Source organism: Bos mutus, chromosome 4 (assembly GCF_027580195.1).
Source record: "Bos mutus isolate GX-2022 chromosome 4, NWIPB_WYAK_1.1, whole genome shotgun sequence".
NCBI lineage: Eukaryota > Metazoa > Chordata > Mammalia > Artiodactyla > Bovidae > Bos > Bos mutus.
In genome coordinates this window covers 80,488,207-80,509,979 of record NC_091620.1, presented here as the reverse complement: position 1 = coordinate 80,509,979, position 21,773 = coordinate 80,488,207, and the positions used below count along the sequence as shown (strand labels likewise).

General features: G+C 34.7%; 1 protein-coding gene across 7 annotated transcripts in view; it reads left to right on the top strand.

Annotated features, from left to right (window-relative positions):
* CACNA2D1 (calcium voltage-gated channel auxiliary subunit alpha2delta 1) overlaps positions 1-21,773 on the top strand; it is a 524,891-nt gene that overhangs the window by 483,056 nt on the left and 20,062 nt on the right. For all 7 annotated transcript variants that reach the window (XM_005890243.3, XM_070369704.1, XM_070369702.1 and 4 more), the window contains 14 exons: positions 20-80; positions 7,405-7,502; positions 8,666-8,753; positions 10,354-10,416; positions 11,088-11,191; positions 12,094-12,180; positions 13,706-13,773; positions 14,110-14,148; positions 15,574-15,645; positions 16,152-16,304; positions 16,390-16,442; positions 18,024-18,079; positions 18,453-18,582; positions 20,713-20,822. In XM_005890243.3, coding sequence (XP_005890305.2) covers positions 20-80; positions 7,405-7,502; positions 8,666-8,753; positions 10,354-10,416; positions 11,088-11,191; positions 12,094-12,180; positions 13,706-13,773; positions 14,110-14,148; positions 15,574-15,645; positions 16,152-16,304; positions 16,390-16,442; positions 18,024-18,079; positions 18,453-18,582; positions 20,713-20,822 — 1,182 coding nt within the window. The remainder of the gene's footprint in view (positions 1-19; positions 81-7,404; positions 7,503-8,665; positions 8,754-10,353; positions 10,417-11,087; positions 11,192-12,093; positions 12,181-13,705; positions 13,774-14,109; positions 14,149-15,573; positions 15,646-16,151; positions 16,305-16,389; positions 16,443-18,023; positions 18,080-18,452; positions 18,583-20,712; positions 20,823-21,773) is intronic.

Here is a 21,773-nt window from a genome sequence, read left to right as displayed (position 1 = left end):
TATAATATTATATTTTCAGATTCAGAAACTCTGAAACCGGATAATTTTGAAGAGTCTGGCTATACGTTCATAGCACCAAGGTAGGTTTTGTTTGGTTTTCTTTTTTAAGGCTCATTGTGGATGTATAGGCCTTCAAGAATAGGTCAGAGTTGGGGGTCAAGACTGCTCTGGGTTATGCCATGTCTAATTATGGAACCAAAGGAAACAGTAAGTTTAAAACTGAAGGAGAATTCTGTTCGTTCAGTCATTCACCCATTCAGGTACTTAGCTGCTGCATTGTGCTAAACAGGATGCCGACTTGGGGATCAGGTGGTGACTGGGACAGATGGAGGTTCTGATTTTGTTGGAGCCAACAGTGTATTCAACAGAAATGGAGAGTTGTATATTTGCATTTGTGGCTGTGTATGCACATACAGCTCTGTATACATATACACATACAGATAGATATGTACAGATATATACCTGTATGTGTGTGTATACACACAAGAATGTGTATACCTCAGAGTATCTCTACCTCTATTTTCATATAATTATTTGGGACTCCATTCATGAATCCAAGATTATCCTTTATTTCTATTTCTTTCCTTAGTTTTTGACTCCCAGTCTCTAGCAGACACATGTAATAGTACATATCAACATAATTTCTATTACCCTAGGCTAAATTATTGAATAAAATACATTCAGAAGCTTGTAGTATTCTCTCCTCTCATCTTTTCCATCTTAAAGAAATTCCTTTCAGAAGGTTCCTAAAAATTGGTCTCAGTTATTCTTTCATTTTATTTCTGCATAAGCATATCTGAATTTTCTCTTCTTGAAAAAAGGAATATATACATATATATATATGCACACAGATATATATAAAACTTTTCAGAAATCTGTATTAACAAAGCATATTCCTGCTTTGTAAGTGACTGCCCTGGAGCGGCTTTCTTGCTTGGATTTCCTTCAGTGTGGACACTGCTAATCCCATCTCTTTCGACACTTGCCTCCTCTTGCTTGTTGACGCACTTTTCTAGGTTTCTCCCTCCCTCCCCAGCTGCATGCTCAGTCTATTCCATGAGCTTCCCTTCTTGTGCACATCACTCACATGAGCTGCTGGACCCTCTTATCTTCGTAATGTGCGTCGATAGATACACCACAGACTCTCAAGTATTCTATGCTTTGGTTTGGGCTGACAGCTCCCACGTCTCCAGGATGATCATATCATCCAGAAACACAACAGATATAATATGTAGTTTATTAACCTTACATTAGAAGATCAAACAGTATACCAATTTCTAGACTTCATGTATATCCTACCTATTTCAATATGAGACGTTCATGTTTGTGGAACACGATGGGAATCTCTCTTCAAGGTCCTTCAAAGTCAGTATCTCCTGAACGTTTGTCTTCTTTTGGGGGAGCTCTTCTTTCCATGTTGCCTCAGTAACAAAAATACTGTCCTCTCTAAATGCCATTCTTGAAAGCTGATAGATACAAAGAAAGGGAGCAAAGATGTCTAACTTCTGGTCAATCAATAAGTCTTGCCAAGCAGGATTTATCTTATGAGTATCCAGTATGTCTGTCAGACTCTGCTGCCTTTGTTCAGCCTGGTGTTTTCTCTCACCTAAACTAGTAAGGCTGCCTCCTAATTGATCTCCCTGCCTCCAGTATCTCTCCCTTACTTCCTATTTCTGTCTCCTTTTTATAACTAGAGGGAATTTCTAAACTTTCAATAAAGTTTTGGTTCTCATCTGCTAAATACTAGCCAGTGGCTTAGCACTGTCCTCATGATGGTCTGTTCTGCACAGGATGGCTTTCAAACATCCTGTCACTAGATACCAGTTTACCAGTGTGGTACCCTATGCTCTAAATCAGGGGCTGACAAACTGGCCTGGAGACTGGCTGCCTGTTTTAAACATGAAATTTTACTGGAACATAGCCATGGCCATCTGTTGAGGTACTGTCTCTGGTGGTAACCTGGACCTTTTTAGCCCACAGAACCTGAATCATTCACTCTCCTACCCTTTAAGAAGCAGTCTACCAACCTCTGCTTTAAAGTCCAGCCACACTAAATTTTTTTAGTTCCTAAATGTGTTTTATCCTGCTTACATTAACCTTCTATTCTGGTTTGAACACACCCACCACCAGTCCTTTCCACACTCCAACTTCATAGCTCCTCCACCTGGGAATTTCTTTCCTGTCCTCTCTGGATTAGACATCCTTGCTGACTGCCTCACAGAGTCCTATATTTCCCATAGTAGAGCACTGGCCACATTTCACTTTACTTACTTTCCCCAGCCGAGATGATGGCTCTCTTTGGCTTACCATTCAATATTCAATATCACATCTGCTGCCTGGCACACAGTAGGGGCTTTGTAAATATTTGGTGACTGGAGAATCTATAAATATATGAAAAGTATTTTTAAAATCATGTTAATAATGCCTGCAATCTTATAAGCAGTTTTTTGCTACAAGTAACTTTGAACCACTAAACTGCTGAAACTAGTAGGAGATGGAAAGCAGAATATTACTGTATAGCACAGAGATGAAATGGCATTGCGATACTGAGTGTGCTCTGTTGATGAGACTCTCCCTCCATCTCAGATCTGTGATTTTCTCTGGGTAGCTTCTTGACTCATTTCTCTCAATTTTTAAATAGCAGACCACGCAGATTGGCTTTTTCAACTTCACTCTTAAACAAAGTAGAAAGCATGGTAAATGTCCAAGTTCTCCTGGAGAGGATGAATATATCTCTCAATCCCAATTTGTAGGCAATCAATTTTGTTTAATTCAGCAAAGATTAGCATATGGACCACTGCTGCAGCCTTAAGTATGTTCAGCATCATGGCTGGAAGAGTGGAATTTGCCTCTAAAATTTAGGGAAGGAGTAAATACCAGAGAAAGAAAGACACATTGTAGCTTGTAGGATAAATCAATGAGTGTCTCCCTCAGTTAACATATTAAGCCTTTTACATGCTATGATTACATTTACCCCTCAAAAGAATATAATAAATTAGTATTATTATCCTATTTCATGGATTAAGAAACAGTTTTAGAGGTGGTAAATAATAAGGGATTTGAATCCATTTCCTTGCTACTCTAAGGTATAAATATCTACACTGAATATGTAAATACTTAGGGAATTTCAAAAGAACATCCAGTACAGCTGAGCAAATATTTTTGTAGGGAACATTTCCTGGGAAAGTGGGCATTGAATGTATATTCAAAGATTTGTGGAAAATAAACTGATAAAAATTAAGAAAAAGAAAAAAAAAATGGTGAGGAAAGACAGACATTTATGTTACCCAGGATATCAGGCATATGTTTTTGTCACTGTTATTAATGGGGAACAGTGAAGCAAATTAGAGCAACACTATCAGAGTCTGTTTCCCAGATATTCATTGTCATGCTGTTACTCAGATTTCCTGCATCTTAGTTTCTTTACTAGCAAAATAGTGCTAACAATTATACCTATCTTATAGAGTTTTTATAAACTTTAAATGAGATAATACTACATGTAATATATACTTGTAAGTTTATTACTTAAGTAATATATATTTAATATAGTTCTTGGTAAGAGATGAGCTCTAAATAAATATTAGTTATTATTTATGGTTCTAGTGGAGGTAGGAAGAGGGAGTGCTATTTAACAAAGAATGTTAAAAAGCAGTTATTTTAAAATAATTTAAAGGCAAAAGCTTGCAATTTTTAGAGGTAGAACCATTTCTGTTAATTCCTAAATAATTATACTATTTGATCCTGATTAGTACTCAGTTTTAACTTTTCCTTCAGTCTTAAGACTACTGGAAAGGAAAGCATTGAGAATACAGATGCATGTAGCATTATTCCTCCCTTTATGAGAATTACCGTCAGAGGGATGAAACATGAATTAATTTTTCTATCTTTCTGGGATAATCAGAAATAAGAAAGCACTTCAAAGATATGTTGGAATGAGAAAGAAATAAAAGTATGTGATCCCCAGTAGTTAAAGACTAATTTGTGATGTATGACCTATGTAAGTGAAATAGAATGAGAACAAGCAGTATTTTAGAAATAATTTGGCAAATTTCTAATACCAAAGATCTTTTAGTTTCAAAGTAATTTAAGTTACAAATTTCATTTGCTCGGAAACACAAAGTGAGCAAATGAGATCATTTTTAGCTTTCAGATTATGAAGGTATTTTCAGGAAATGGAAATTGGTCAAAACCCATCCAAAGGTTTCTCCATCTTGCTAATCTTTTTTAGAAGAAAAAAAAAAAAAATTCTCAGAAAAATTATGATCCAAAGCGTGTAAACCAGATCTCTCATAGGAAAACAGAGCATCTTAGAACGTTTGCCAGCGAGTTTTCCAACTCATCCTAAGGGGAAGTCAGCAGTTGTGGTAACCGCAGTATGTTGCCTGCACAGACTTGCCTGGGGTGGTTCCTCTGGAACAGGAAGTGGCGATTATCTTCAGTGTCAAGCTCCCAGCCATGTGCTAAACAATGGTTAGGCTAACAGGCAACTGATGTTGGTGCTGTTTAGCCACACATTCACACCTCAGATACTTAAGTCAGGCTACTGCTGCTTATTGCTTGCTGCCTTGGGGGGTGACTTTCTGTTGTCCAGGATCATTCTTATTACTGGACAACTCATTCTTCTGACACAGTCAACACTTTGTTTTCTCACATTTCTGTTGTGCAATTTTTTTTACTTCTGCTCCTATCCTAATTCAGCTTGTCTCCTTAATGACAGCTCCAACACTTTTCACTGCTTTGCCATTAGAATACATCAACAAGTCAATAATATCTTGAGACTAATTCAAAATTGGGTATAATCCAGCCAGTGAGGATAAAAACAAAAGCAAAACATTATGACATTGTCTAAATTAATTGCTCAGAACAGCCTTCTGTTGATAGAGGTTGAACCTGCTTTTGGTTTGAAGCTTTGTGGGTGTAAAAGCTCATGAAGTAAAAGTTTAAAGCACATTGTATATTGTGTTAAAACACTAATTTGGGATCTGAAGACTGGCTTCACCTCTGGGCTTGACCATTTGCCAGTTAGGTGCCTTTGGATAAATCTTTTTACATCTTTACATCTCAGTTTCCTCACCATTGAAATATTAAATTATCTCCTGGTAAAATTATTTTTAGAATTAAATGAGAAAAGATAATTTTAGAAATGCCTTTTAAATAATAACATGGAATTTTAAATGATCTTTATTAATAATTATTTTATTTAGTCTTTCTACAACATTGTACTTAATCCTTCTAAAATCTTGCCATCAGCTTCTAATTCTGTGAGATGCTACTTCAATATATTGGCCTTTTGACTTGCAGGCTAGTGTTATTTCCCAAAAAGCATAACACTGTGGGAAGAAGTCGATTTTAGCTCTGTCAAAAACTGAGTATCAATTATGAAAACTTTTTAAACCTTGCCTCCAAACTAAAATTTTCAGTGAAACAAGAAGTTATGACATTCTGTTGCTCTCTGCTCCCTGAGGCTTTGTGTTTTAAATCATGGGCTTGCATCTGAAAATGTTTACTTTTTAATTGCATTTTTGTCTTGAATATTTGATTGTTTAGCCTGTTAGTTGTATTAACCTAGTTATTATGATTGCAGTCTTCTTATATTTATGGGACCTTACATTTATTCTGCATTTTCAAAGCGCTTAGGACAGCAGTTTTCAAAGTATGAAGCCCAAACAATGGTTTCCAAACACTCTTTCCAAGAATTCACAAGGACAAAGCTATTTTCCTAACAGTGTTAAGTGGCATTTGTCTTTTTCATCGTATTGATGTTTGCAGTGCTGTGACAGTACAAAAGCAACGGTGAGCTGTTACTGCATTGGGAGTCAAGGCAGTTGTACTAAAGTGTACTGGTAGTCACTTAATCTTCAATGCAAGACACTCGCATTGGGGAAAAAGCCAGTGTCACTTTAAAATATCCTTCAGCATGTATCTTTTAATACTCTGAATAAAGAAAATGGAAATCTACTGTATACTAGAGTAACTTGGCTGACTCCAAAAAAGAAAGAAAGAAAGAAAAGCACTTGTGTGATTGTTTGAATTGAGAGCTAAAGTAAGAGTGTCTTGATTTTTTTCATGAAATGGTTTATTAGAAAGAAGGAATGACAGATGAAGTATGCTTATTCAGACTTGGGATGGCAGGCATTTTTGCAAAAATCCATTAAGTGAGCCTTTTACTTTGAAGAATACGACTGAAAGTAATTGTTCTCAATGACAAAATCTGAACTTTAAAACAGAAGTTAGAATTTTAGCAAAGTTATATTTATTACTATAAGCAGGACTGCTTTGCAGTAGTTATAGACTTATCTAATGAGATCAGTGATATAATTTATGAATGTGAATTTTCAGTATAGTATAATGAAATGCGTCATTGTTTGAAAGATCTACATTATTCACATTTTCCAAATAACCAATTTATGATGTGAGAAAATCATGGGTGGGTAAAAGAGTCACTCAAAATGTAAGATTGTGCATCGAATTTTAATATAACAGGGTAGAGAAGTTCATTGGTATTGTTTCAGATTCTGTATCACAAATCACAAAGCAAGAAATTACAAATAATCAAGTTTTAGTGTTAAAGCATAGTGACAGTTATCTGAGAAGACAATTAAAATAATTCTCTCTTTTCCAACTGGTTATTTTTATGAGGACTGATGTTTTTCATGTGCCAAAACAATCTTGCAGTCACTTGAATGCAGAGGCACGATTGTCTTCTATTAAGTCAGGAGTTACAGAAATTTGTAAATAAGCACATCAATGACATTTGTTTTTAGTAGATTATTTTCTGAAAATTCAGTAATTTCTCATAAAAGTGCTATCATGTGATGTGTTTATTGAGATATTTAATAAATAAATGCTTTTTAATTTCTTGATATTAATTTTTTAATTTCTTGATGTTAATTTATAAATGTAAATCACTAACCTACAGCATTCAATAATAGCTCAGTCAGTAAAGAATCTGCCTGCAGTGCAGGAGACCTGGATTCGATTCTTGGGTTGGGAAGATCCCCTGGAGAAGGAAGTGGCAACCCACTCCAGTATTCTTGACTGGAGAATCCCATGGACAGAGGAGCCTGGAGGGGTACAGTCCCTGGCATTGCAAGAGTCAGACATGGCTTAGTGACTTAACCACCAAACCCACAGAAATAACAGAAGTTAATTTTTATTGAGCATCTTTTGGTCCAGAGGTCAAAAGCTTAATATATATTGTCTATAATCTTTAGCACTTAATGAAAAAATATTGTTCTATTATAGAGATAAGATGGAGATAACAATTCAACAGCTTACAAAATCATGCACTAACTAAAAAAATAAAACTAAAAATAAAAAAATTGTTTCCACTACCTATGATTGCTGTGAACATATTTTTAAAGTTTTGAGTTTAACACCTAATATCCAAAATATGTTTTTCAGAGATTACTGCAATGACCTTAAAATATCAGATAATAACACCGAATTTCTTTTAAATTTTAATGAGTTTATTGATAGAAAAACTCCAAACAACCCATCATGTAAGTATGCATTTATATGTAATCATTGTTTCACTGTGTTTATATTCAAAGTGGTCAAATCTTGGTTCAGTTTGTTGCTATGCTGGTTTATTTATTTACTTTTTGAATTTTTAATGGTAAAGTGAAATAATTTGACTCAATTTTTTGCATATATTAAAGAAATTTCATGCCATTATTAAGTAAACTTTAATTTTCAAAGCCAGGTATTAAATACTTGCAAATGGTCAGCTGTAAATAAGATAGGCTTACCTTTACTCCTCTCAAATTTGAGGAATTTAATTTGGAATGATCTTTTGAAGGTTTTTTTCATTGCATTGTTCTTGCTATGTAGAGGAAAACACAACACAATTTTATCAAGTTATTTATATCCTCCAATTCATATAATGAGTTTTAATATAGATAGTATAAACATAAAACTAAATAAAGATATAACACCTAATAATTTTCTCTCCTTGATATTCTATTTTTATCACAGTTAACTTTAATCTTAAAAAGTATGGATCTATAATTCTCCATTTTATGAAGTAAATCAAGTTGGAATAGATAAATTTTACTAGTTAGTTTTTAACCATTTTATTTGTCTTTTAGATAAATTTACATCATTTTACTATGAAACCTCATAGAGATTTATGGATTCTTGGCTCTTAAAACATTTCAAAATCTTAACTATTCTTTTTTTCCTAAAAATACCCTAGTTACTAAAATGTAATATCAGCAGAAAATGCAGAGATCATAGGAAATGAGAGGAAGAACCATTTTTAGGCTTAGAACATAATGAAAATATAAAAGAAATTATGAAATTACTTGCAACATTGATTTATATATATTATAGATTAAAATAATGGTCTCCTTTCCTAGAGTGAATTGAAATGAAGTCTATGAAATTATGATGCTTTGAAATCCCTATTTTTTTGATAACATTTAGAAAATAACTTGCCTAATGTAGAGTTGGCTTTTCCACTTCTAATTATGTCCATATCCTGAAAAGTGGGAGGAAGAGGAATACACGTGAAAATGCAGATAATTAATAAGGGTACATTTTTAAATTCATAGAAATATTATCCACTCTAAATTGCTTTGGAAACTTAAAATATACATTTGTTTCATTATTATCCTAATTAAACTATGTGGGTATAATTAAGCCTCTCCTTTTTCTGTGTTAGGCAACACAGACTTGATTAATCGAGTCTTGCTGGATGCAGGCTTTACAAATGAACTTGTCCAAAATTACTGGAGTAAGCAGAAAAACATGTAAGTATTTGTTCTTATTAATAAAAAGATATATATTCTGTATTTCAGTTTACCAACTCTGGGAAATTTGAGGGAAATTGGCCTCATAAATTTAAAGTTTATTATCTTTAATAACAATTTCTCAAGAAAACCATTTTGCAGTTGTTGAATTTTTAGTATTGGGTGTATGTCAGGACTAACATCAGCTGTTACTCAGCTTTACATATTTACACACCTCACTGTGAATAACCAAATTAAATTGATGTGCTTGCATGGGTCTCAGTGTTTGAGGTAAAATAGGATCTCTAGTGAATGTTCAGTTAGGTTTCTAATAGTACTGCCCTACACCTAGTCAGGGAGAAGGCAATGGCACCCCACTCCAGTACTCTCGCCTGGAAAATCCCATGGGCGGAGGAGCCTGGTAGCCTGCAGTCTGTGGAGTCAGGAAGAGTCCAACACAACTGAACAACTTCACTTTCACTTTTCACTTCCATGCATTGGAGAAGGAAATGGCAACCCACTCCAGTATTCTTGCCTGGAGAATCCCAGGGACGGCAGAGCCTGGTGGGCTGCCGTCTATGGGGTCGAATAGAGTCGGACAGGACTAAAGCAACTTAGCAGCAGCAGCAGAACACCCAGTCAAGAAATTGAGAAATCTGACGATTGTTCTCTTCCAGTCTCTTCTCTACTCCATTTCTAATCAACCACCAAATGATAAATATTTTTTTCTAAAAAAGTTTTCCTCTCTTCTTCATTCTCAAGGTTCTAATGTTTTTCCATTTCTAGGACATCACAAGCAGGTGATTTTTCTGCCTTTAGTGCTTCTGATTTCTCTGCCCACAACCCCGTCCCATCTATTCTCCATGTAACACAGACTTGCCAGAGTCTCACTTTTAAAACAGAGTCCTAATTTCAGGATAAAGGTGAAGCAGGCTCTCCAGCTTGGATTTCAGGATCATACATGAGCTGACCATTCTTCAGAAGCTTATACGTGGAATTTTACTTCCTATTGTTTGTCAGCTCATGCCTTACGCTTTTGTGCACCAAACGCTACCGCTCTCCACTAGCTTCCCCTCACGTGTACTCAGTGCTTCACATGTGGTGTCTTCCTGTCATCTCTGTTAAGTCCCATTTTGTCTTCAAAATGCAACTATATCATTGTTTCTTATGAAATGTCTTCCTCGAAGATCCTCTCTTTAACTATTTCTTAGACATTTTAACTGTTAAACTGTAGTGTGCATCTATTCATATATTTACCTTGGCTTGCTTTGTCTTCAGTTCAGTTCAGTTACATCCGACTCTTTGTGACCCCATAAATTGCAGCATGCCAGGCGTCTCTGTCCATCACCAACTCCCGGAGTCCACCTAAACCCATGTCCATTGAGTTGGTGATGCCATCCAACCATGTCATCCTTGGTCGTCCCCTTCTCCTCCTATCCTCAGTCTTTCCCAGCATCAGGATCTTTTCAAATGAGTCAGCTCTTTGCATCAGGTGGCCAAAGTATTGGAGTTTCAGCTTTGTCTTAGGAACCCATTTTATTTCTCTTTGTACCACCAACATCTAAATATTGTACAAAGACTCAGTTGAATGAAACTTTGCTTCTTCTGTCTTCTGTTTCAGCAAGGGAGTGAAAGCACGATTTGTTGTGACTGATGGTGGGATTACCAGAGTTTATCCGAAAGAGTAAGTTCCAATAACATCTGTAAAAGTTAGTACATTACAGAGGACTTCTCCAAGGATCTGTGCATTACTGTATTAGGAAGCTGTTCTTCAGAGAAACTGATCACTATTAAATTAGAGTTTATTTAAAGTACTTAATTATTAAAAAACTCCATTCTTGAAAAACATGCTATGATCCTTCAATTGTATTTTTCCTTGTCACCTATATTACAAAATTTAAGAAGTTTTAAAAGAGATTTTTCTCTTTGTAGATATAACTAACCTGGTTAAATGAACATAATGTTATTATGAATATGACTATTGGCAATATTTGCATAGCACTTCATTATTTTCACTCATGTATGGATTTTATCTGTGTTTATCTTTAGAAGAGTCCATAAAGTGGGCTCTGTAGGCTTTTTAATATTAATTGACTTACTAACTGACTTGTCCTTAATTACCTGGCTAGTAAACGTCAGAGTAAAACTTGGAGTCAGCTTTTTCTGCTCCTTAATTTAACTCTGTGCTGATCTATTGCTTAGTAATGAATGTCATTTACACCATCAATTACCACTAACTTCCTTACACGTACCAGAGATGCAGACACATCTGTAAAGTTCAGTGATGTCCGCAAATGGAAAAGTAAGTTATCACATAGATTAAAGAATAAAAATGATGAGCCACTTCCTCCTTAGGGCTGGAGAAAATTGGCAAGAAAACCCAGAAACATATGAGGACAGCTTCTATAAAAGAAGTCTAGATAACGATAACTATGTTTTCACTGCTCCCTACTTTAACAGTAAGTACTACTTTACAATTCATTCATCTCAATTCCCCTTTTTAAAATAAATTATTGCTCCTACCTGCTTTCCTACCAAACAATATATTTTATGATAGTTGCTCAGATCAATCATTATTAATTATATACCATATGCATGACACTGAAAAGACTGAAGTATCCCTTTAGTTGAAGAAGTAAAATGCATCTACAGGAAATCAGCCAGCCAGTAATGTGAATACAGCATATCTACAGGCATGCACGGTACAGTGAAACAGATGTAGACAATCCCTAATTTCACCAACTGCAAATACACTGAAGAATGTTTAGTGAATTTTTAAAAATGGAATTAATCAGTTTACTCTGCTTTAATCAGTATTAGCTGCATAATATTTGTACAAATTATTACTAGTCTATATTTTAAAAATATTCTATTGGGCTGTTTCCCTAAAACTTTCTATTTTAATCCTTCAGCCTTTCTAGAGGTTGGGCTTATTACCATCATTTTTACAAATGGGGAAACTGAAGTTCAGGGCATTTCAGTTTTTTCCAGGGACATGTATCTTTTACAGCAGTTTCATGAATCTAAGATCAATCTTTCTGCTTCACTTCAATAGCCTCCTCAATATTTTAGCAGGTATCATAAACCAGAGATTTGGTGTGCATCCTTTAACTTGTGAGAGTGATGCAGCCAAGCTAATAAGTCCCATTCCAAAGTCAATTAATGCAACCAATTCATGGACACTCCAATTAGCCTGGTATAAAAAGGAAGAAAAGGGAAGAGGAGAGCACTCATTCCTTGATAACATATCTATGCTAGAATATTTAAGCAAAATACTGTTTTCCTATATATATTAAAAGAAATATAATATTATTTGATTTAGCTAGAGTGGTTTGTTTTCCTTTTTTTTTCTTTCTTTTAGAAAGTGGACCTGGTGCTTATGAATCAGGCATTATGGTAAGCAAAGCTGTAGAAATTTACATCCAAGGAAAACTTCTTAAACCTGCAGGTAAGCATATATACTATCCACATACACAGGACTGAAATTAAATGTGACCTACTCTTTCTAATATCAACTGGCAATACTTATCAGGAAGGCTATCAGTAAGCTTCAACCAAAATACAGTCAAAGACATGCGAGTGTGAAAAAGAAAATGAGACACAGTTACCTATGAGACTGGGGATAAAATTAAATTGATACTATAAAGAGTTGACAGATTTTTGAAAGAAGTGTGTATATGTTTATACACTGTTGACACAAATTTATGGAGTCAGTTTTATACTATATATCAAAATTCTAAATGTTTGATGTAGCAATCTCACTTTAGAAATCTAACCTATGAAGTATTTCAAATATACAAAAGTAGAGGGAATTCCTTGGCAGTCCATTGGTTAGGACTTCACGCTTCCACTGCACAGGGCACGGGTCTGATCCCTGGATGGGAAACTAAGATCTCACATGCCATGTAGCAGAGTAGACATCGCCAAGGATGTAAATGTCTGTGATGTTTTAAACATAAAAAGTTGTTTACATCATTGAGAAAGATAAATTATGTCATATCTATATTATATATCTGTTAAAAAGTAGGGATCTTTTTTAAAAGCTTAGAATAAAGACTATGAAATTTTTGGTAAACTAAGTCAAGCAAATGCAAAAGTTCTTAAAACTGAGCATCAGTGGGAGAGTTAGAAGTGGACTAGAGTAAACAGATAAATAAAAGTTAAGGAAAAAACGTATTGTGTAAATCAGTGTTGTTTGCATTCTATAAAGGGTTTAGAGAGGCCATATTGAAGAAGCAGATAAATCCCTTTCTGCTCCTGGGGGCAGTTTTAGCCTCCAGTGGTTCAACTACATGGATTCACTCTGTCGCTCATGCAGTGACCAGCTCATTTGCTCCTTCCTGCATTCTCGCAGTTGCTTATTTACTCATCCAGTCTTACTCTTTCAGTCTCTCATTCACGTGCCCTTTCCCACCCACTCACCTACCTACTCATGCGCTCGTGTTTCCACGCTTTAGCAAACATTTCTTCAGCAACTACTGCATGTACTGGTTAGGTGAGGGAAGCCCCTTCAAGCTCTCCCTTCAAATGACTGCATATTTATAAATCTATTCCTGACACTATCAATTTTTAAGCTTATTGTATTAATTGGCAAGGTTGTAGAAAATGAATTATGAATATAAAGAAGTTTTTGTAATAGTTTAAGAGCTATTAATATTACTTCTTAATGAAAACCTCAAGAAATATGTCTCTAATTTTAACATTATATTCAATGTAATGCTATTTTATAAATTACCTAAATTATCATATAGCAAAGTCTATATCTAGCTAATTAAATGTGTAACCTTTTACATAAATTTGAATCAGCATTTCTCAGTGTATCTGCAATTAAATGGATGTTCTGGTTTTTTTTTTTTTAAGGAACTTACATTTGCCTCCTTAGGAATTTTCAAATGTGAGAGTAAAGATAAGTGACAATTATGGCTACATTTCTTTAAAATTTTGTGTTAATTTTTCTTTACATGGTTTTTCAGTTGTTGGAATTAAAATTGATGTAAATTCCTGGATAGAGAATTTCACCAAAACATCAATCAGGGATCCGGTAAGATTTTTTTTTTAATTCCTATGCTACATTTACTAGTCTCAAAAAATCAAATACAGTGGCAAAATCAACTTTTAATGCTACTACACTGAAGCATAATATGAATTCCTATTTTTTTCAGAGATTTTTTTTTGTTTAGTCAACCAATATTAAAAATATTATCAATGTAAGAATTTAAAATGCCTATTTAAATATTTATTGATATTCTCTAATTTATAAAGGTAAAACTAATGATTAGACTATCATTTAATCTTTTATGGTAATAATTAAAATGATATAATTAAAATCCAGTTATTAAGAAAATGTGAGGTGATAATTATACTTTCTGTCTTTCAGTGTGCGGGTCCAGTTTGTGACTGTAAAAGAAACAGTGATGTAAGAAAACTCTTTAAAATGGAATTTTTAAATACAACTTTTTGTGTTACTCTTTCTAAGACTAATGGTAAAAAAATGCAGGAAGTTTTCATCAGATACCAAAACAATATTGTATGGAATGGTGAACTTATTCACTGATGAGAATTTGAATTATATGCTTTTAATTCCTAAATTTAAACTTTAGAAGCATTTAAAAATATTCATTTAAAAGCCATATCAATATGAACTATATTCTCTTTGGACCCAATTGTATTAGATTCTTTTGCACATCTTTATTTCAGCTTTGTTTCTGACCATGGTTTCTAACTGAAACATACTTATTATCAATGCAGTCTTCCCTCATCTTTTGCATTTTATCTGAATATTTTTGTGCTGTATTATAGTGGTGAGAAAGTTTCTTTTAACTGAACCTTAGAATTGTAAAAAAGTTTTACTTGCCTGGATTGGATTCTATCACTTCCATTTTTGTTTGAGAAATTGAAAAAGCTAATATGAACCTTTTGTTTCCAGTTTAAGATGTACGAATGATACGAGCTAAGTTATGCCTATCCTCAATAAGAAGGATGAATCCCCCTATTTTCTTTGAGTCCTCGTATGTATGTCTATATGCTTCCAAGGGAAGCAGGAGTTTTGTATCGTTTTATCACTCCTAAATCTTGAGAAGCCATAGCCAGTAACATTCATTTTACATAGACTATGTATCAGCTGTTTTTAGAGCAAAAGTTTTAGCAAGCTTCTTCCATATTAGGAAAACAGAATGTATTATGTCCTGAACTCTGAAAACAATGCTTTTAATTGTAATTTCATACAGTAAAACTATTAAATTGATTGATATATTTAAGCATAATTTAAACTGGGAACATTTTAGGATATATGATTATTTTTCCTTAAAGGTATTTTTTCCCCTTGATTCTTGCTTTTACATCCCAAATTACCCAAAAGATTTTAATATAAAACAATTATAAATAACCTCATGGTGTTGCTTTTTCTTTTTAAGTCTGTGATGGATAGTGCCCCAAGTGGATTTTTTAAAATGTCTTTCTTGTCAAAATCTTAATTATGTGTTTAAATATAATAAAAATAATGATACATTATTAAATATTTGATTTATCCAGTTTCCTGGTTCATTAAGATGACCACAGAGTGGCAAAAGGATTTTTTCTGATTTGTTCTTATGTATTGTTCGGACTGAGTTGACAATTTTAATGGCTGGATGGTGGTGGAATTTCAAGCCCTGATGGTTTGATAGCAATCTATGCATACCCTGATTTCATCAGAATCTCCTGAGCACATACCTTCAAGATAAGATATAGTTATTTAAGCTTTTCTCCTATTTTTATTGTTATAATCATCTACATAAAATGGAGTCATAATGTAACTTAACCTTCCTTAAAAATGTATTAACTGCTGTTTTTATTTTGATAGGTAATGGACTGTGTTATTCTAGATGATGGTGGGTTCCTTTTGATGGCAAATCATGATGATTATACTAACCAGGTATGTACCTAAAGTGGGAAGGGGTAGAGTTTCCTAAGTGTGTTTCCCTGATCAACATTATGAAACTCCTCCAAACCACTATAAAAATTGATAACCAAAGTGTTTAATGTAATAGAAACCATAAAAAAATACATCCTAGAAATAGTTTTCCTTTTACTTGTTAGTTTTACTTTCTGGTATTGTTTCTGTTAAAACTTATTTGCTAAAGATTTTAACATGATATGAACTGTTTTATTTTTGATCTCTCGGGAATTTAGAGAAATTTCACATATTAGTCTGTTGATAATATGAGTCTTAATACAAACTGGTTTGAAACAGATGAAAACACCTAATCTCATGGGAGTTCTTTCAAAGTGTCATATACTCATTTATTACTTGCTTTTGTTTTTAAGCTCCTCAGTGGTTTTAGTTCAGTTTCTTTGTATCATTTCTTTTCTTTGTACTGATTCAAGTGTTAATAAAGTTTCAAATGTGAGCCAAATATTAATTATTTTTTTCTGTACCAGATTGGAAGATTTTTTGGAGAGATTGATCCAAGTTTGATGAGACACCTGGTTAATATATCAGTTTATGCTTATAACAAGTCTTATGATTATCAGTCGGTGTGTGAGCCAGGAGCTGCACCAAAACAAGGAGCAGGGCATCGCTCAGCATACGTGGTCAGTAATATCCACTCGGCTTCCCATTGTGTCAGAGGGACACTCAGGGTTCATTAGTGTAATACTTTCTTATCCTGTTTTATAGCCATCAATAGCCGACATATTACACATTGGCTGGTGGGCCACTGCTGCTGCCTGGTAAGTCCAAATTTTAGTTTTATGGGTAATGAGCAAAAAGTGTTGTAAAATAGGAAAGAATTTGATGAAAATACAGACATGTAGATAATTATTATGGGAACTACATTATTTCCTACAGCACATATTGTTAACAGTCATAAGTATTTTTTTCCTAAATGATCAGTATAAAACCATTATAGTTATTCAGCTTTTTCTATGAAAACAGTTTTATGCAAACTTCAGCCTCTTCAGGGGATCCTTTTATCTATGGATCTGTTGAAATTCTTTTCACTGGTATTTTGTGTTGATATTGTACTCAGTCCTTAAATTTTAGGCATCACATTGATCTACAGAAATTTACTAGTTATTGTCTTAAATACCCACGTTAAATGTCTTCATCCATCAGATTCATGATATGATGACTTCTCTTTCTACTTCTTCACTTTTCATACAAAGGCTGGCCTCGTTTTAGAGGCATCATATTCCTGAAATGGATCTAATTCTTTTCACCAGTTCTACCCTTCCTCCCATTTCCCCTCTACCTACATCCTGCCACCAATGAAAAGAAGACATTTAAATTGCTTATTGAGGCACTGTGGAAAGTCTGGAAGATCAAATTTGTCATTGTTTGGGTCTGGTCAGTCAAGTAACTAATCCCCCTGTGATGTCCGGGTCCATCCCCCCCTTCCTCCGTGTTTCTCTTTCGTACCATTACCCAACTGGGTTGTGTAAGTTTTGTTCCATGTAGGTCAATACATAAGGTTCACTTGATTTTGAGGCTTTCCCAGCTAAAATTAAATGATTATGCATTTTATTAAAGTAGCAAAGATTTTAGATTAAAAATCTGATTTCTTAAAAATTATGAAAAATGGTACTTTCTGTTGTCAAATGCTATTTTAGATAGGCTTTACAAAGCCTATCTCATAGTTATCCTGAAATACTTGTTTTTATGCTATTTTCTGGCCAGAAAATCCCTCCTCCTCAACTTCCCCTTCCCTTCTCCCCACTTTTGTTTTAACTAAACTCAGTTCCAAATGAGTTTTTACCAGTATTTGGCTCAATTGTCATTTATTGTAAAACTGAAATGTGCCATATGTCCTATATTTAAAGGTATATTTCATGAATGCCACATTATGCATTTTATTTTATGCCACCTTACGTAAATAGTTAATAAACCCATGGTACACAGTCATTTTTGTTTGTTTTGTGGTGTTTTTTCCCTACCATAATACAGCTTCAATATTGAAAATAAGGATAAAATCTTGAATGTCAAAACTATGCACTAAAATGATGACATTCTCCCTAGAGTTATCACTTCTCCTCACTCAGATTTTATATTAAGTGTCTTCACACATTATGTGTCCCTCACAGGGTCCTGAAGACAACTGACTTCATGACTTCTTTTACAGAAAGAAATTTACAATGTCTTATATAATTTAAAAACACTTCTATAAAAATGCTTGCAAATTCTCAGTTTTTCCAGAAAGATGAAAAAAGAAATATGTGTATGTGTACATGCAAAAATACTCTGGTTTTTATGATATAATTTATAAAATAAAACACCTAGCTTTTTATCAATAGTTTTTTGTATTTAAAATTTAGGTCTATTCTACAGCAGTTTCTCTTGAGTTTGACCTTTCCACGACTTCTTGAGGCAGGTATGTCATAGCTCAGATGCTATCATAATAACTTAAAATTTTCTTTTTGGGTATGCTGAGTGTGTGTGTGTGTGTGTGAGAGAGGGAGATCGACCATTTAACATTTTTGTAGGTTAAATTCTTTTTGTCACAACTTTCCTAATGCCTTAGAAACATTCCTAGGTCACATTGATTTCTGTTTTGCAGCTGTTATATATTCAAATTCATTTATTCTAATGAGAGTTAATGGGTACCTTTAGGAGCTGCCACTGTACCTCATGGAGTAACTAGCCAATTATGGTGCCTGCCCTTATACTGATTGATTTGTTTTGCTCTTTGAGAAATGGAGGCTCTGGGAGACCCCTCATAATAATGGTCTTTGTTTTCCCCACAGTTGAGATGGAAGATGATGACTTTACGGCCTCTCTGTCAAAGCAGAGTTGCATTACTGAACAAACTCAGTATTTTTTCGATAACGATAGTAAATCATTTAGTGGTGTATTAGATTGTGGAAACTGTTCCAGGTAATTCGTTTCTTCAATTCTGGACTAGTCTTGCTTCCCTAAGAAATTGTACTCACTTGTATAATCATTACAGAAAATAACAGAGATTGTCATTTGAGTATGAGAGAGAGGAGTAACTACTTTACATTGAAAACACCACAGATCTTCAGTTTCTCTGAAGGTTTTTAACGTTAATTCTGACTTCGATAAGTTGTAATTCCTTCAACTTATTTTAGTAATTGTGTAATCAAGAAAATTATGCCCACTTTTAGGCAGAATATAAAGGAATTTGTCTAAAAGAATCCATATTAAATTTTTTCTAATGTAGAGCTAGTTTCAGAAATATTAATTTTGATTAGAATTATACTTACTAAACAGATTAACAGACATATCCTTGGGCAGGAAATTGTTTTAGTTGTAGTATTCACTTATCTATCTTTGATTTGAAACTGAAAAAACTAAGAACATATTTCCTGAAGTCAAGGTCAGTGTTGGTCATCACGGTCCATAAAACACTTTGAAAAATTTTTGGAAGAAATGGAAAATTTTATTTGTATCGAGAGAAAGAATGAACGGCAGGGTGGAGATTTTTGAAGTTTTAAGAGGAAAGGGATAATCTATGTCACAGTATCCCTGAGAACAGAGCAGGAAGGCACATGGAATACTTTGTTTTTAGTAACTTAGGACAGCTTATTCTAGAAGAAATGTTAACAGAGAGAAGAGGAAATATGAGGAGGTGAGGTAATCTGAGCAGGTGACAGGGCAGGAACAGTTGGTTGCTAGGGAATTTGGAAAAGAAGTTTATAACAGGTTTTGTTTTTTTTTTAAGTATTTTCAGGAAGGGGTTAACTGCAACGAGCACAAATTTTTAATCCATGTGGTCAGTATGATTTTTTGACTTAACTTTATTAAACCTCCATGTCCTACGAGGAGGTGGAGGGTATGCAGAGGAGAGGAAAGGGGTGGAGTCCGGCATGTAATCAGCAAAAAGCAGACCATCTTGTTTAGAGATTATCATATCACGACCTCACTTTCAGAAAATAGAACTGTGGCAAGTTAAGTGGATTTATCAGTTTAGAGTCTTTGGTCTTTCATTAATTGATGTCCAAGAGTAGCAATGTATACTTTAAAAATGGGACGACCCAGAGGGAGGGTAGGGGAGGGAGGAGGGAGGAGGGTTCAGGATGGGGAACACAGGTATACCTGTGGCGGATTCATTTCGATATTTAGCAAAACTAATACAATATTGTAAAGTTTAAAAATAAAATCAAATTAAAAAAAAAAGACTAAGTTAAACTGTAAAGACCAGTATAATAAGTTGAACCATGGTTATTTTTGATTTGCTCTATGCTTGTGTCCCAACTTAAATAGGTTAAGAAAAAAAGAAAACCCTGCTTCCTTGAAAAATCAATTACTTTTTAACAACAGACCTACATTTTTATTGTGAAAGGTAGAAACAGCTTAAGATGTGGGAAAAAAACACTACATGGAATTCTAAGCCCTTAATTCTGTCTAGACCTGTGTTGTCCTAATTCAGTAGTAACCAGCCACAGATGGCAATTTCTGTCATCTAGTCATTAGTCATTGCAACTAATTAATAGTACAGTTTTGTACCTCAGCAACACTAGTCACCATTTCGGGTGCTCAATATAGCATCCTGTGGCAAGCGTTTGTCTACCATATTGGTTAAAGTGGACGGCATTTCTGTCTTCCCAGAAGGTTTGTTTAACAGCCTGATCTAGACTTCAGCCTGGCATGAGCTTGGGCAAATGCTGAGTCATTTTATACTCCTAGTTTCCTTCACTGTAAAATAAGGCACCTCTGGGACATTTTTAGTGATAAATACCACACTTCCTTAAACATATAAACTAAAACATTTCTTACAACTCTAAACGACAGAGTGGTACTTATTTTGCATTTGGTTTATTGCTTAAGAAACATCTCCTGTTGGAATTTTTTAGTATTCGTTTGAGAGATAATATGTCCATGTTACTCTCTCTCCAAAACGCATTCTCATTCAGTTTTACTGCTTGTGCATGTGATGCTTTGTTTCAAAAGTCTTGTTTTCTTTTCTTTTTAATATGTAACAGTCTTTGAAAACTGTTTTTTTCTCAAATGACATTTTCTCTAATCTTTTATAATATTCTACAGAATCTTCCATGTAGAAAAACTTATGAACACCAACTTAATATTCATAATGGTTGAGAGCAAAGGAACTTGTCCCTGTGACACACGGTTGCTCATACAAGCAGAGCAGACTTGTATCCTTTCACATTGGAGAGGTTTGGAATGAAAATTCCATCTTAAAGCCATGCATTTTTAACCACATCACATTGCTCGTGCCCAGAAAGAGAAAAATACCACAGAGGGCTGAGATCGCCTCACAGAGGCAGCATGGACCCGTCACACAAAATTTCATTTGGATGTCAAGACTCATGATGCTACACACATGCACTCAGAGAAGGCGAGAGGCTTCTCACTTGCACAGTGAGTCTTTGTGGAGAGAGCAATGCAGATTCCCAAGGGCCTCTGAAGATGGCTAGAGAGCACCAGGGAATGCCTGGCTTGGGGTTTGGTGGTGGTTGGGAGGATGCTAGGTTTCTGCCAGTGCTCCCTGGGGCTTGTTGGCCCAAACTTCCACACGGTGCCAGATGAGGGAGTACTCTGTCTTCCCTGTCAGCTCGCCCAGGTATAGGACAGAAGGGAAAAAGGGTCTGCTGTGCCTTGAAAGCTGTCAACAGCCAGTCATCATTAATGACATTGAATGTGGTCTGTACCCACAACGGAATATTATTCGGCCTTTAAAAGAAGGTAAGTCCTGTCATATGTTACAACTGCGATGGCAGCAATGCTAAAAATACTTCTGCGAGTAAATATGCTAAATAGCAATGCAGTGACTATTCAAGCATTACAGGCCGAATTTTGGTAGACTGCCTCTGGTTTTTGCTGTTTCTGGGAAGATAGTTCTCCCATATGTTATGTTTGGAACTGACATTTATTACTAGAATTAGTTTCTATTTCTATCTTGCTGAATAGGAGGCACCAGGGTCCTCTGTTATGGTCTTACGTGAATGACTCTGTCTTACAGGTGCATCATTTGCACATTTCAACCACTTAGATTCTACAAATATTTACAGAGTACTTTCTTGTGCCAGCAACCATGCTGTGCACAGTACAGATAAAAAGTTGATCTCTTCACACAGTCCCTAGGC